Raw genomic sequence first — 14,909 nt, forward strand, 5'->3', positions numbered from 1 at the left:
AGGATATATGAATGAGTGATGGTACAGAGCAGCATAGGCAAGATACAGTAGATGATATCGAGTACAGTATAACATATGAGATGAGTATGTAAACAAAGTGGCATAGTTAAAGTGGCTAGTGATACATGTATTACATAAGGATGCAGTCGATGATATAGAGTACAGTATATACGTATGCATATGAGATGAATAATGTAGGGTAAGTAACATTATATAAGGTAGCATTGTTTAAAGTGGCTAGTGATATATTTACATCATTTCCCATCAATTCCCATTATTAAAGTGGCTGGAGTTGAGTCAGTGTCATTGACAGTGTGTTGGCAGCAGCCACTCAATGTTAGTGGTGGCTGTTTAACAGTCTGATGGCCTTGAGATAGAAGCTGTTTTTCAGTCTCTCGGTCCCAGCTTTGATGCACCTGTACTGACCTCGCCTTCTGGATGACAGCGGGGTGAACAGGCAGTGGCTCGGGTGGTTGATGTCCTTGATGATCTTTATGGCCTTCCTGTAGCATCGGGTGGTGTAGGTGTCCTGGAGGGCAGGTAGTTTGCCCCCGGTGATGCGTTGTGCAGACCTCACTACCCTCTGGAGAGCCTTACGGTTGAGGGCGGTGCAGTTGCCATACCAGGCGGTGATACAGCCCGCCAGGATGCTCTCGATTGTGCATCTGTAGAAGTTTGTGAGTGCTTTTGGTGACAAGCCGAATTTCTTCAGCCTCCTGAGGTTGAAGAGGCGCTGCTGCGCCTTCTTCACGATGCTGTCTGTGTGAGTGGACCAATTCAGTTTGTCTGTGATGTGTATGCCGAGGAATTTAAAACTTGCTACCCTCTCCACTACTGTTCCATCGATGTGGATAGGGGGGTGTTCCCTCTGCTGTTTCCTGAAGTCCACAATCATCTCCTTAGTTTTGTTGACGTTGAGTGTGAGGTTATTTTCCTGACACCACACTCCGAGGGCCCTCACCTTGTGTCGTCCGCAAACTTGATGATTGAGTTGGAGGCGTGCGTGGCCACGCAGTCGTGGGTGAACAGGGAGTACAGGAGAGGGCTCAGAACGCACCCTTGTGGGGCCCCAGTGTTGAGGATCAGCGGGGAGGAGATGTTGTTGCCTACCCTCACCACCTGGGGGCGGCCCGTCAGGAAGTCCAGTACCCAGTTGCACAGGGCGGGGTCGAGACCCAGGGTCTCGAGCTTGATGACGAGCTTGGAGGATACTATGGTGTTGAATGCCGAGCTGTAGTCGATGAACAGCATTCTCACATAGGTATTCCTCTTGTCCAGATGGGTTAGGGCAGTGTGCAGTGTGGTTGAGATTGCATCGTCTGTGGACCTATTTGGGCGGTAAGCAAATTGGAGTGGGTCTAGGGTGTCAGGTAGGGTGGAGGTGATATGGTCCTTGACTAGTCTCTCAAAGCACTTCATGATGACGGATGTGAGTGCTACGGGGCGGTAGTCGTTTAGCTCAGTTACCTTAGCTTTCTTGGGAACAGGAACAATGGTGGCCCTCTTGAAGCATGTGGGAACAGCAGACTGGTATAGGGATTGATTGAATATGTCCATAAACACACCGGCCAGCTGGTCTGCGCATGCTCTGAGGGCGCGGCTGGGGATGCCGTCTGGGCCTGCAGTCTTGCGAGGGTTAACACGTTTAAATGTCTTACTCACCTCGACTGCAGTGAAGGAGAGACCGCATGTTTTCGTTGCAGGCCGTGTCAGTGGCACTGTATTGTCCTCAAAGCGGGCAAAAAAGTTATTTAGTCTGCCTGGGAGCAAGACATCCTGGTCCGTGACTGGGCTGGATTTCTTCCTGTAGTCCGTGATTGACTGTAGACCCTGCCACATACCTCTTGTGTCTGAGCCGTTGAATTGAGATTCTACTTTGTCTCTGTACTGGCGCTTAGCTTGTTTGATAGCCTTGCGGAGGGAATAGCTGCACTGTTTGTATTCGGTCATGTTACCAGACACCTTGCCCTGATTAAAAGCAATGGTTCGCGCTTTCAGTTTCACACGAATGCTGCCATCAATCCACGGTTTCTGGTTAGGGAATGTTTTAATCGTTGCTATGGGAACGACATCTTCAACGCACGTTCTAATGAACTCGCACACCGAATCAGCGTATTCGTCAATGTTGTTATCTGACGCAATACGAAACATCTCCCAGTCCACGTGATGGAAGCAGTCTTGGAGTGTGGAGTCAGCTTGGTCGGACCAGCGTTGGACAGACCTCAGCGTGGGAGTCTCTTGTTTTAGTTTCTGTCTGTAGGCAGGGATCAACAAAATGGAGTCGTGGTCAGCTTTTCCGAAAGGGGGGCGGGGCAGGGCCTTATATGCGTCGCGGTAGTTAGAGTAACAATGATCCAAGGTCTTTCCACCCCTGGTTGCGCAATCGATATGCTGATAAAATTTAGGGAGTCTTGTTTTCAGATTAGCCTTGTTAAAATCCCCAGCTACAATGAATGCAGCCTCCGGATAAATCGTTTCCAGTTTGCAGAGAGTTAAATAAAGTTCGTTCAGAGCCATCGATGTGTCTGCTTGGGGAGATGGCAGGTAATAAACAGGTAATAAACAGGTGATAAACAGGTAATAAACAGGTGATAAACAGGTGATAAACAGGTGATAAACAGGTAATAAACAGGTAATAAACAGGTGATAAACAGGTAATAAACAGGTAATAAACAGGTGATGAGTCCTGGTGAGTCCTGGTGAGTCCGGTATCGCTGACGAAGGAAGGCAGGTGTGTGTAAATGATGGTGGCAAGAGTACGTAACGCAGGGCAGCCTGGCGCCCTCGAGCGCCTGGAGGGAAGGCGTGACAGATCATCTCTTTGTTGACGTTGACGTTGAGTGAGAGGTTATTTTCCTGACATCACACTCCGAGGGCCCTCACCTCCTCCCTGTAGGCCGTCTCGTCGTTGTTGGTAATCAAGCCCACCACTGTAGTGTCGTCTGCAAACTTGATGATTGAGTTGGAGGCGTGCATGGCCACGCAGTCATGGGTGAACAGGGAGTACAGGAGAGGGCTGAGAACGCACCCTTATGGGGCCCCAGTGTTGAGGATCAGCGGAGTGGAGATGTTGTTTCCTACCTTCACCACCTATGGGCGGCCCGTCAGGAAGTCCAGGACCCAGTTAAACAGGGCGGGGTCGAGACCCAGGGTCTCGAGCTTAATGATGAGTTTGGAGGGTACTATGGTGGTAGTCATTTAGGTCAGTTACCTTAGCTTTCTTGGGAACAGGAACAACGGTGGCCATCTTGAAGCATGTAGGGACTGGGATAGGGATTGATTGAATATGTTCGTAAACACACCAGCCAGCTGTTCTGCGTATGCTCCGAGGACGCGGCTAGGGATGCCATCTCGGCCGGCAGCCATGCGAGGGTTAACACATTTAATTGTATTACTCACGTCGGCCACGGAGAAGGAGAGCCCACAGTCTTTGATAGCGGGCCGTGCCAGTGGCACTGTATTGTCTTCAAAGCGAGCAAAGAAGTTGTTTAATTTGTCTGGGAGCAAGACGTCCGCGACGGGGCTGGTTTTCTTTTTGTAGTCCGTGATTGACTGTAGACGCTGCCACATACCTCTCGTGTTTGAGCCGTGAAATGTACAGTGAAATGCTTAATTTCAACTTCTCCTCAACAGCATAGTAATAACTGGTGGGGATAGAATACAGAAGTAGCATAGTAATAACTGGGGGTAGAATACAGTAGTAGCATAGTAATAACTAGTATTGGTAGAATACAGTAGTAGCATAGTAATAACTGGGGGTAGAATACAGTAGTAGCTTAGTAATAACTGGGGGTAGAATACAGTAGTAGCATAGTAATAACTAGTAGTGGTAGAATACAGTAGTAGCATAGTAATAACTGGGGGTAGAATACAGTAGTAGCATAGTAATAACTGGGGGTAGAATACAGTAGTAGCTTAGTAATAACTGGGGGTAGAATACAGTAGTAGCATAGTAATAACTAGTAGTGGTAGAATACAGTAGTAGCATAGTAATAACTGGGGGTAGAATACAGTAGTAGCATAGTAATAACTAGTAGTGGTAGAATACAGTAGCAGCATAGTAATAACTGGGGGTAGAATACAGTAGTAGCTTAGTAATAACTGGGGGTAGAATACAGTAGTAGCATAGTAATAACTAGTAGTGGTAGAATACAGTAGTAGCATAGTAATAACTGGGGGTAGAATACAGTAGTATCATAGTAATAACTGGGGGTAGAATACAGTAGTAGCATAGTAATAACTGGGGGTAGAATACAGTAGTAGCTTAGTAATAACTGGGGGTAGAATACAGTAGTAGCATAGTAATAACTAGTAGTGGTAGAATACAGTAGTAGCATAGTAATAACTGGGGGTAGAATACAGTAGTAGCATAGTAATAACTAGTAGTGGTAGAATACAGTAGTAGCTTAGTAATAACTGGGGGTAGAATACAGTAGTAGCTTAGTAATAACTGGGGGTAGAATACAGTAGTAGCATAGTAATAACTAGTAGTGGTAGAATACAGTAGTAGCATAGTAATAACTGGGGGTAGAATACAGTAGTAGCATAGTAATAACTGGGGGTAGAATACAGTAGTAGCTTAGTAATAACTGGGGGTAGAATACAGTAGTAGCATAGTAATAACTAGTAGTGGTAGAATACAGTAGTAGCATAGTAATAACTGGGGGTAGAATACAGTAGTAGCATATTAATAACTAGTAGTGGTAGAATACAGTAGTAGCATATTAATAACTAGTAGTGGTAGAATACAGTAGTAGCTTAGTAATAACTGGGGGTAGAATACAGTAGTAGCTTAGTAATAACTGGGGGTAGAATACAGTAGTAGCATAGTAATAACTAGTAGTGGTAGAATACAGTAGTAGCTTAGTAAAAACTGGGGGTAGAATACAGTAGTAGCATAGTAATAACTAGTAGTGGTAGAATACAGTAGTAGCATAGTAATAACTGGGGGTAGAATACAGTAGTAGCATAGTAATAACTAGTAGTGGTAGAATACAGTAGTAGCATAGTAATAACTGGGGGTAGAATACAGTAGTAGCATAGTAATAACTAGTAGTGGTAGAATACAGTAGTAGCTTAGTAATAACTGGGGGTAGAATACAGTAGTAGCATAGTAATAACTGGGGGTAGAATACAGTAGTAGCTTACTAATAACTGGGGGTAGAATACAGTAGTAGCTTAGTAATAACTGGGGGTAGAATACAGTAGTAGCATAGTAATAACTAGTAGTGGTAGAATACAGTAGTAGCATAGTAATAACTGGGGGTAGAATACAGTAGTAGCATAGTAATAACTAGTAGTGGTAGAATACAGTAGTAGCTTAGTAATAACTGGGGGTAGAATACAGTAGTAGCATAGTAATAACTGGGGGTAGAATACAGTAGTAATAACTGGGGGTAGAATACAGTAGTAGCTTAGTAATAACTGGGGGTAGAATACAGTAGTAGCATAGTAATAACTAGTAGTGGTAGAATACAGTAGTAGCTTAGTAAAAACTGGGGGTAGAATACAGTAGAATCAATACAAATTGTCTCTAAGGTCCAGATGAATAGCAGGTCTGAGCAGGTAGACAGCTAGGTTTCCAATGGCTTGTTCGTAGAAGTCCCGGTGCTGAGATACCATTTGCCAGATGGTAACAGAGTAAACAGTCTGTGGATCGGCTAAGTATTAAAATGTGTTTTAACTCAAGAGTCGTTGACAGTCTTCCAGGCCTTCCTCAGACATTGTCCTGGTGTAAATGTTCTGTAGGGTTGGACGCTCGCCCCCAGTGGTGTGTGTGTGTGTGTGTGTGTGTGTGTGTGTGTGTGAGTGTGTCATGCTGTACCATGGCATGCTGTGCTTCTCACGTACAAATGACTGAAGTGTCAATAAATCACACACTCCTACTCACACACACAAACACGCACACACACCGCACTAAGTCTTGGTTGTCCACTGGCTATTGAATCATGGGTGAAATATATCATCGTGTGGAATGTTCATGGGAGATGGGGTCGACCCATACCCACAATGCCTGGCGTGAGGCAACACCAGCTCTAAAGGACTGAGAAGTGTGTGTGTGTGTGTGTGTGTGTGTGTGTGTGTGTGTGTGTGTGTGTGTGTGAATGTGTGTGTGTGGGGGGGGGGGGGTTTGTGTGTGTGTGTGGGGGGGGGGGTTGTGTGTGTGTGTGTGTGTGTGTGTGTGTGTGTGTGTGTGTGTGTGTGTGTGTGTGTGTGTGTGTGTGTGTGTGTGTGTGTGTGTGTGTGTGTGTGTGGGGGTTTGTGTGTGTGTGTGTGTGTGTGGGTTTCTGTGTGTGTGTGTGTGTGTGTGTGTGTGTGTGTGTGTGTGTGTGTGTGTGTGTGTGTGTGTGTGTGTGTGTGTGTGTGTGTTACAGCAAGAGACACAGAGATAGTTGATCTGAGAATGAGAGATGTCATCTCGCCGTTTTATTAAGAAAAAAGACCAACGTTTTAAAATGTGTTCAGCTGTTGACGTTGCAGTGACAGTCTTGACATCTGACATCTCTCGCTTTTCTATCTCTCTCTCTCCTCTCTAGGCGTGGAAGAGGCGTTGGTTTGTTCTGAGGAGTGGTCGACTGACCGGAGACCCTGACGTTCTAGAATATTACAAACATGACCACGCACGCAAACCCATACGCATCATCAACATGAGCCTCTGTGAACAGGTAATGCACTATACTGTACTGTACGCATCATCAACATGAGCCTCTGTGAACGGGTAATGCACTATACTGTACTGTACGCATCATCAACATGAGCCTCTGTGAACGGGTAATACACTATACTGTACTGTACGCATCATCAACATGAGCCTCTGTGAACGGGTAATACACTATACTGTACTGTACGCATCATCAACATGAGCCTCTGTGAACGGGTAATACACTATACTGTACTGTACGCATCATCAACATGAGCCTCTGTGAACGGGTAATACACTATACTGTACTGTACGCATCATCAACATGAGCCTCTGTGAACGGGTAATACACTATACTGTACTGTACGCATCATCAACATGAGCCTCTGTGAATGGGTAATACACTATACTGTACTGTACGCATCATCAACATGAGCCTCTGTGAACGGGTAATACACTATACTGTACTGTACGCATCATCAACATGAGCCTCTGTGAACGGGTAATACACTATACTGTACTGTACGCATCTTCAACATGAGCCTCTGTGAACGGGTAATACACTATACTGTACTGTACGCATCATCAACATGAGCCTCTGTGAACGGGTAATACACTATACTGTACTGTACGCATCATCAACATGAGCCTCTGTGAATGGGTAATACACTATACTGTACTGTACGCATCATCAACATGAGCCTCTGTGAACGGGTAATACACTATACTGTACTGTACGCATCATCAACATGAGCCTCTGTGAACGGGTAATACACTATACTGTACTGTACGCATCATCAACATGAGCCTCTGTGAACAGGTAATATACTATACTGTACTGAACGCATCATCAACATGAGCCTCTGTGAACGGGTAATACACTATACTGTACTGTACGCATCATCAACATGAGCCTCTGTGAACGGGTAATACACTATACTGTACTGTACGCATCATCAACATGAGCCTCTGTGAATGGGTAATACACTATACTGTACTGTACGCATCATCAACATGAGCCTCTGTGAACGGGTAATACACTATACTGTACTGTACGCATCATCAACATGAGCCTCTGTGAACGGGTAATACACTATACTGTACTGTACGCATCATCAACATGAGCCTCTGTGAACAGGTAATATACTATACTGTACTGAACGCATCATCAACATGAGCCTCTGTGAACGGGTAATACACTATACTGTACTGTACGCATCATCAACATGAGCCTCTGTGAACAGGTAATATACTATACTGTACTGTACGCATCATCAACATGAGCCTCTGTGAACAGGTAATATACTATACTGTACTGTACGCATCATCAACATGAGCCTCTGTGAATGGGTAATACACTATACTGTACTGTACGCATCATCAACATGAGCCTCTGTGAACAGGTAATATACTATACTGTACTGTACGCATCATCAACATGAGCCTCTGTGAACAGGTAATATACTATACTGTACTGTTGGGCCTAAGAACAGCCCTTAGCCGTGGTATATTGGCCATATACTGCAAATTCCCGAGGTGCCTTATTGCTATTATAAACTGGTTACCAACAGAATTAGAACAGTACATAGTATTTTTTTTGTCATACCCCGTGGTATACGGTCTGATATACCACAGCTTTCAGTCAATCAGGATTCAGGGTGTGGACCACCCGGTTTATAATTAATGAGCGAACACCCCCACCCACTAACAATGTCATTACAAATTACAACATAACAAAAGGAAACTCCATTAACCTACTATCCTGATCCAAATTACTATCATCTCTGATGTAAAATCTCTGTCTCTTCTCTCTGACTTCTCTTCTCTGTCTCTTTTCTCTCTATTCTCTCTCTCTCTCTTCTCTCTCTCTGCCTCTTTTCTTCTCTCTCTCCTAGGTGGATGCAGGCCTAACCTTTAATAAAAAGGATTGGGACAGTAGCTATGTGTTTGACGTGCGGACTGTGGAGAGGGTTTTCTACCTGGTGGCCGACAGTGAGGAGGACATGAACACATGGGTCAGGTGTATCTGTGACCTGTGTGGATTCAACCCTACTGACCATGGTATGACAACACACACACACACACACACACAGTATTCATGATCATATTAACACACACATTTGATTGATTTAATTTATTTGACACTTTGTCAAATAGGGGAAGTGGGAAGAGGGGAAGAGGGGAAGAGGGGAAGTGGGAAGAGGGGAAGAGGGGAAAAGGGGAAGAGGGGAAGAGGGGAAGTGGGAAGAGGGGAAGAGGGGAAAAGGGGAAGTGGGGAAAAGGGGAAGTGGGAAGAGGGGAAAAGGGGAAGTGGGAAGTGGGAAATAGGGGAAGTGGGAAATAGGGGAAGTGGGAAGAGGGGAAAAGGGGAAGTGGGAAGAGGGGAATAGGGGAAGTGGGAAGAGGGGGAAAGGGGAAGAGGGGAAGTGGGAAGAGGGGAATATGGGAAGTGGGAAATAGGGGAAGTGGGAAATAGAGGAAGTGGGAAATAGGGGAAGTGGGGAGAGGGGAAAAGGGGAATAGCGGAAGTGGGAAATAGGGGAAGTGGGAAATAGGGGAAGTGGGAAGAGGGGAATATGGAAAGTGGGAAGAGGGGAATAGGGGAATCGGGGAATATGGAAAGTGGGAAGAGGGGAATAGGGGAAGTGGGAAGAGGGGAAGAGGGGAATATGGAAAGTGGGAAGAGGGGAAGAGGGAAGTGGGAAGAGGGGAAGAGGGAAGTGGGAAGAGGGGAATACAACAAGGTTAGACGGTGATTGTAATGACAAATAGACCATGACAGACACAATTGTTTGTTTCACAACATCCAATAATTAATACAACTATGGATTTTCCTTGTCTCACATACCCTTAATATATATAAACAATCAATCCCTAATATATATATACACACACACACAAGACAATCACAATACAATAAACAACAAACACCAAAAGGCAGACCATATGCTGGACCAGACCAACCCGGGCATTTCCCTCTCCGCCACCTACCTTAATCTCACCATGCCGATGATCCCTTTTGAGACATGCTACTATTTAGCCATTTGTTTTCCAGTGAGAATGTAAAAGTACCTATGGAGGTTATACATGTATATGTATATATATGGTTATACATTTCACATTGTTTTGGAGGATTGTTCCAGAAGAATGGCAGCCGAGTATCACTTTTAAATCTAAAAGGAACCGTGTCTGTTTGACTCCTTCTAGTGGAATTGTTGTGGTTATCCCGGGCTAAATTAGAGTCGTTACTTAAGTACCTAGGGTCCATACTGTGGACAATCTGATGTACAAGACACAATTATATCTGAGCGGCTCTCACCTCCACTTTAATCCATCTGAGGCTTTCAAAAATAGAAAATAGTCGAGATGCGTAAGTGCGGGAAGTTTAAGAATAATCCTAACTAATTTGTTCTGAGATGTCTGCAAAAAATATGTTTTGTATATATATTGGAGGCACTATTGTACCAGGAAGAGCATGCATAGTCAAAGAGGCACTGAACAAGAGCCCCTGACAATGTCCCCATTGCATTCTTATCCAGATATTTGGAGGTTCTTGCCCGGGAACCTCATTTTATGGTTCTCTTTGGAGATCACATTTTGTGCCATGCTCTCCACCCTCAGATGGTTATCTAGCACACATCCAAGATACTTAAGAGTATTTTGCTACAACTACTATGTCATTGTTAAAATCTGAGGATTTCCTCAGTTTCACTTTGGACAAAAACAAGATGGACTATGTTTTTCCAAGGTGAAGTAACAGCTTATTGTCATATAGCCATTTGCTGACATTCAGAAGTTCAGCACTGAGGGACTTCTCAACCACATCTTTGTCTTTCTCAATCACATCTTTGTCTTTGTGGGAAAGCAACAGTGCAGAATCATGGAGGATGGAGGAAAAGGTCACATGGTACAGGCAGATTTCAGATCATTTATAAACAATAGAAATAAAAGTGGACCCAGCACACTCCCTTGGGGTACCCCACAGTTCCAGATTTTAGGTTTAGACAGGGTCCCATCCACATCCAGCATCTGTTTTCTTCCTTGCAGGTAAGAGCTAACCCATTTTACTGCTGAGTTGTTAAACACCTATGGCTCTTAGTTTGATTAACAGAATCTCACGATTCATTGTTTTCAAACGCCTTTTGGAAATCTAACAATAATAATAATAGCAATAACACAACATTTCCCTCCGTCTACTTCCTTCCTTATGTGATCAGTCAGATATAGTAGGCAGGTGTCAGTGGAACGGGATTTTCTGAAGCCAGATTGGAGCTCATATGTAAGGAAATATAACTGTCAATCTGCTTGAACATAATCTTTTCCATAACCTTCGATAAAGCAACACAGGATTGAGAGTTAGGACGATAGTTTCCATGATCTAAAATGTTCCTTTTTTTTATATATATAAAGGATTCTGTTCTGGTTCTCTTCATCTGAAGGAGAGGCGGACCAAAGCGCAGCGTGGTGGTTATTCATATTCTTTAATTGATAAAGAAACTACACATGAGATAACTAACAAAAACAACAAATGTGAGAAAACCTAAAACAGTCCCATCTGGTGCAAAGACAAAGACAGGAACAATCACCCACAAACACACAGTGACACCCAGGCTACCTAAGTATGATTCTCAATCAGAGACAACTAATGACACCTGCCTCTGATTGAGAACCATACTAGGCCGAAACATAGAAATACCCCAAAACATAGAAAAGCAAACATAGACTACCCACCCAACTCACGCCCTGACCATACTAACTAAATACAGAACACAGGAAATAAAGGTCAGAACGTGACAGAATGACCCTTGCAAGTTTTAGTTGACTGGGAAAACACCCTAGTTCAATAGACAAGATTCACAATGTGAGTTACACAGTGGGTGATAATTACTGCATCATCCTTTAGAAAATCTGTCGGAATGTTGTCAAGGCCCGTTGCTATGGAACGGTCAAGTTCTTTCAGCCTCTCACAGCACAGTTGACTCAGACACCTTTTCAAATGAAAAAATAATCTACCCGAGTGCTGTTGAGTGAAACTGCTGGACTTGACCCTCTCCCCATAGCAACCTGATTGACTAGGTAACTTGCTAACTAATGTATTAGCTATAGTTGTAAAAATAGCTATTCAGACTGTCTGCAACCATGGTCTTATCTGATGTAACCTTTCCTCCAATGTCCAAACTAAGACTGAGAGTTTTGGTCTATAATCTGTTACTGTTACCTAACAGCATCAGACACTTATATAATTTGCTCAGATTGTTTCTATTTGCAACTATTTTGTCATTGAAATATTCTTTCTTGGCCTTCTGTATCATCCTGTTGACCTCAGTTCTTAACTTCTTATATTCTATAAATATATAATCTGCCCTGTATTTCCTAAACTCCAGAAAGTGATCATTTTCTACGCTTAATCACCTTTAAAATGTCATTTATCCATGGCTCTGTTTCTAATCTTTTTCATTGGAGCCTGCTTATCTACAGCAAGTAAAAACAATGATTTTAAATGGCCCCAGGCATTCTCCACCTCATTGCATTTCAATACAGCAGACCAGTCTAATTTGCTCAGACAATTAACCAAAAATATCTGCACTATACTTCTTCATAGACCAATTTTTTAAAATTAAATTATGATAATTAAAAAACTATTTTCTGAACCTTCCTACTACAGAAAATGATGGACAATGATGGAATGATCACTGAGTCCATAGTTTACAACCCCACTGTTTGAAAACACAAGGTCAATGATGGTTTGGGTAGAAGGACAAGCCCTGTTGACTCATTAATCAGTTAGTATAAAGCAAATCAATTACAGAAAACAATTGTTAGAGCTTTTTAAAAGTAGCCCTTGTAGAGTATATGTGTGTATTAAAATCACCAGTAACTAAAATCCTCTGATTGACCAAAGTCTGTACAGTTGGAACAAGTCTCCTCCAACAACTCATCAAACTTGTACTGGTCTGGTTGTTTATAATGGAGTCCTATAATAGGTTTACATTTTCGTAATAAAATGTCCACCCACACAGCTTCAATCTCGTCATAAATCGGATAGTTGTATCTGACCTTACATAAGTGCAAACTCTTCCACCTTTTGCGATTAAGGTCTCTTCCAATTAATTCATCATTTTCAAATTCAATCTCTGCGGGTTTAAAAAAGAAATTTAATCGAACTATCCAACCATGTTTCGGTAAAGCAAAGCACTCCAGTTTCTAGACAGTAAGCACATTTCCTCAATCTGGGGAGACTTCTAACGTTGAGATGAAGGATGTGTCGTCCTCTCATGGAAAACACATTTTTGTGTTTTGTTTTGAGTCAAGTTCTCCTCCTCCTGTTGGAACTGTCAGCTGAAAATGGTTCACTTGATGATGGAGTGTTGACTCCATGCAGTCCAAATCGCCGCAATGAAACTCCTTCCAGGATTCACGCTGGCATTTTAAAGAGATGGTCGTTGCTCCTTCCCTTCTGACCTTCTCTATTATAGCGAATGGACTTATCGCTAGAAAACATGTTAACATGAACACATATCAACACATATCAACACATATTAACACATATCAACACATATCAACACATATTAACACATATCAACACATATTAACACATATCAACACATATTAACACATATTAACACATATTAACACATATATGTACACATACAGTACCAGTCACAAGTTTGGACACACCTACTCATTCAACGGTTCTTCTATATTTCGACTATTTTCTACATTGATGAATAATAGTGAAGACATCAAAACTATGAAATAACACATATGGAATCATGTAGTAACCAAAAAAGTGTTAAACAAAAACGAATATATTTTACATTTTAGATTATTCAAAGTAGTCACCGTTTGCCTTGATGACAGCTTTGCACACTCTTGGCATTCTCTCAACCAGCTTCATGAGGAATGCTTTTCCAACAGTCTTAAAGGAGTTCCCACATATGCTGAGCACTTGTTGGCTGCTTTTCCTTCACTCTGAGGTCCAACTCATCCAAAACCATCTCAATTGGTTTGAGGTCGATGGATTAAGGAGGCCAGGTCACCTGATGCAGCACTCCATCACTCTCCTTCTTGGTCAAATAGCCCTTACACAGCCTGGAGGTGTGTTGGGTCATTGTCCTGTTGAAAAACTAATTATAGTCCCACTAAGCGCAAACCAGATGGGATGGCGTATCGCTGCAGAATGCTGTGGTAGCCATGCTGGTTAAGTGTGCCTTGAATTCTACATAAATCACAGACAGTGTTACCAGCAAAGCACCCCCACACCACCACCTCCTCCATGCTTCACGGTGGGAACCACACATGCAGAGATCATCCATTCCCCTACTCTGCATCTCACAAAGACACAGTGGTTGGAACCAAAAATTGCACATTTGGACTCATCAGACCAAAGGACAGATTTCCACCAGTCTAATGTCCATTGCTCGTGTTTCTTGGCTTAAGCAAGTCTCTTCATATTGGTGTCCTTTAGTAGTTGTTTCTTTGCAGTAATTCACCCTGGAAGGCCTGATTCATGCAGTCTCATCTGAACAGTTGTTGTTGAGATGTGTCTGATTTGTTTAACACTTTTTTGGTTACTACATGATTTAAGAGAAAGGTTCTGATCCTTCCTGATGACATGGATGGAATTATGTGATCCTTCCCTCTTAAATGTTAAATTAAAGATTCACCCATTTTGAATGTTAAATAGTTTTTGTGCATCTTTGAGCGATGTTCTATCGTTTCCTGGGGGGTCATTTCATGTTTAATCTCTGAGCTATTGCCATAAAAGCAGGCAGAAATCCATCCGGTTTGACTTAAAATTGCGATAAAGCACCTGTCACTAGACTGGAAGTTAATGGTAACACGAGTTTTAAATCGCGAAAACTTGTATCATGTATGTCAGATTTCAATACTGGTCGACGTCAGCGCGGGAGGTTGTCTTCTCATTGATCATATTTTAGCGATATTCCTACTTCTACAAATGTTTGCTGTAGCTATCAAGCCAGCCAGCTCATAGATAGTGTTGCATTGTGGGTTTTGTAATCGACTTGAGCTGCAAAAGATTTCCACAACGTTATTATAATGAAAGAATAATTATTAACAAAAAATATTGTTCTCACATACTAGTGTTATTTATCATTGTAAATTAACGAGTGGTTTAGGGTGGATTATTCCTTAAGTACATCTCAACGAGAAATGACGTTGATCACCAATACATGATGTCAGCAATAACCATATTAAGGTAACCACTTTGACATTTCGGAAATATACACACTTCAATTATTATTGT

General features: G+C 42.8%; 1 protein-coding gene across 1 annotated transcript in view; it reads left to right on the top strand.

Moving 5' to 3' along the window:
- The window catches only part of LOC109884661 (GRB2-associated-binding protein 1-like), a 67,195-nt gene that overhangs the window by 21,852 nt on the left and 30,434 nt on the right, over window positions 1–14,909 (top strand). Inside the window, exons 2-3 of the mRNA XM_031793056.1 lie at window positions 6,537–6,665; window positions 8,536–8,701. Coding sequence (XP_031648916.1) covers window positions 6,537–6,665; window positions 8,536–8,701 — 295 coding nt within the window. The remainder of the gene's footprint in view (window positions 1–6,536; window positions 6,666–8,535; window positions 8,702–14,909) is intronic.

Source organism: Oncorhynchus kisutch, linkage group LG16, assembly GCF_002021735.2.
Source record: "Oncorhynchus kisutch isolate 150728-3 linkage group LG16, Okis_V2, whole genome shotgun sequence".
Classification (NCBI taxonomy): Eukaryota; Metazoa; Chordata; class Actinopteri; order Salmoniformes; family Salmonidae; genus Oncorhynchus; species Oncorhynchus kisutch.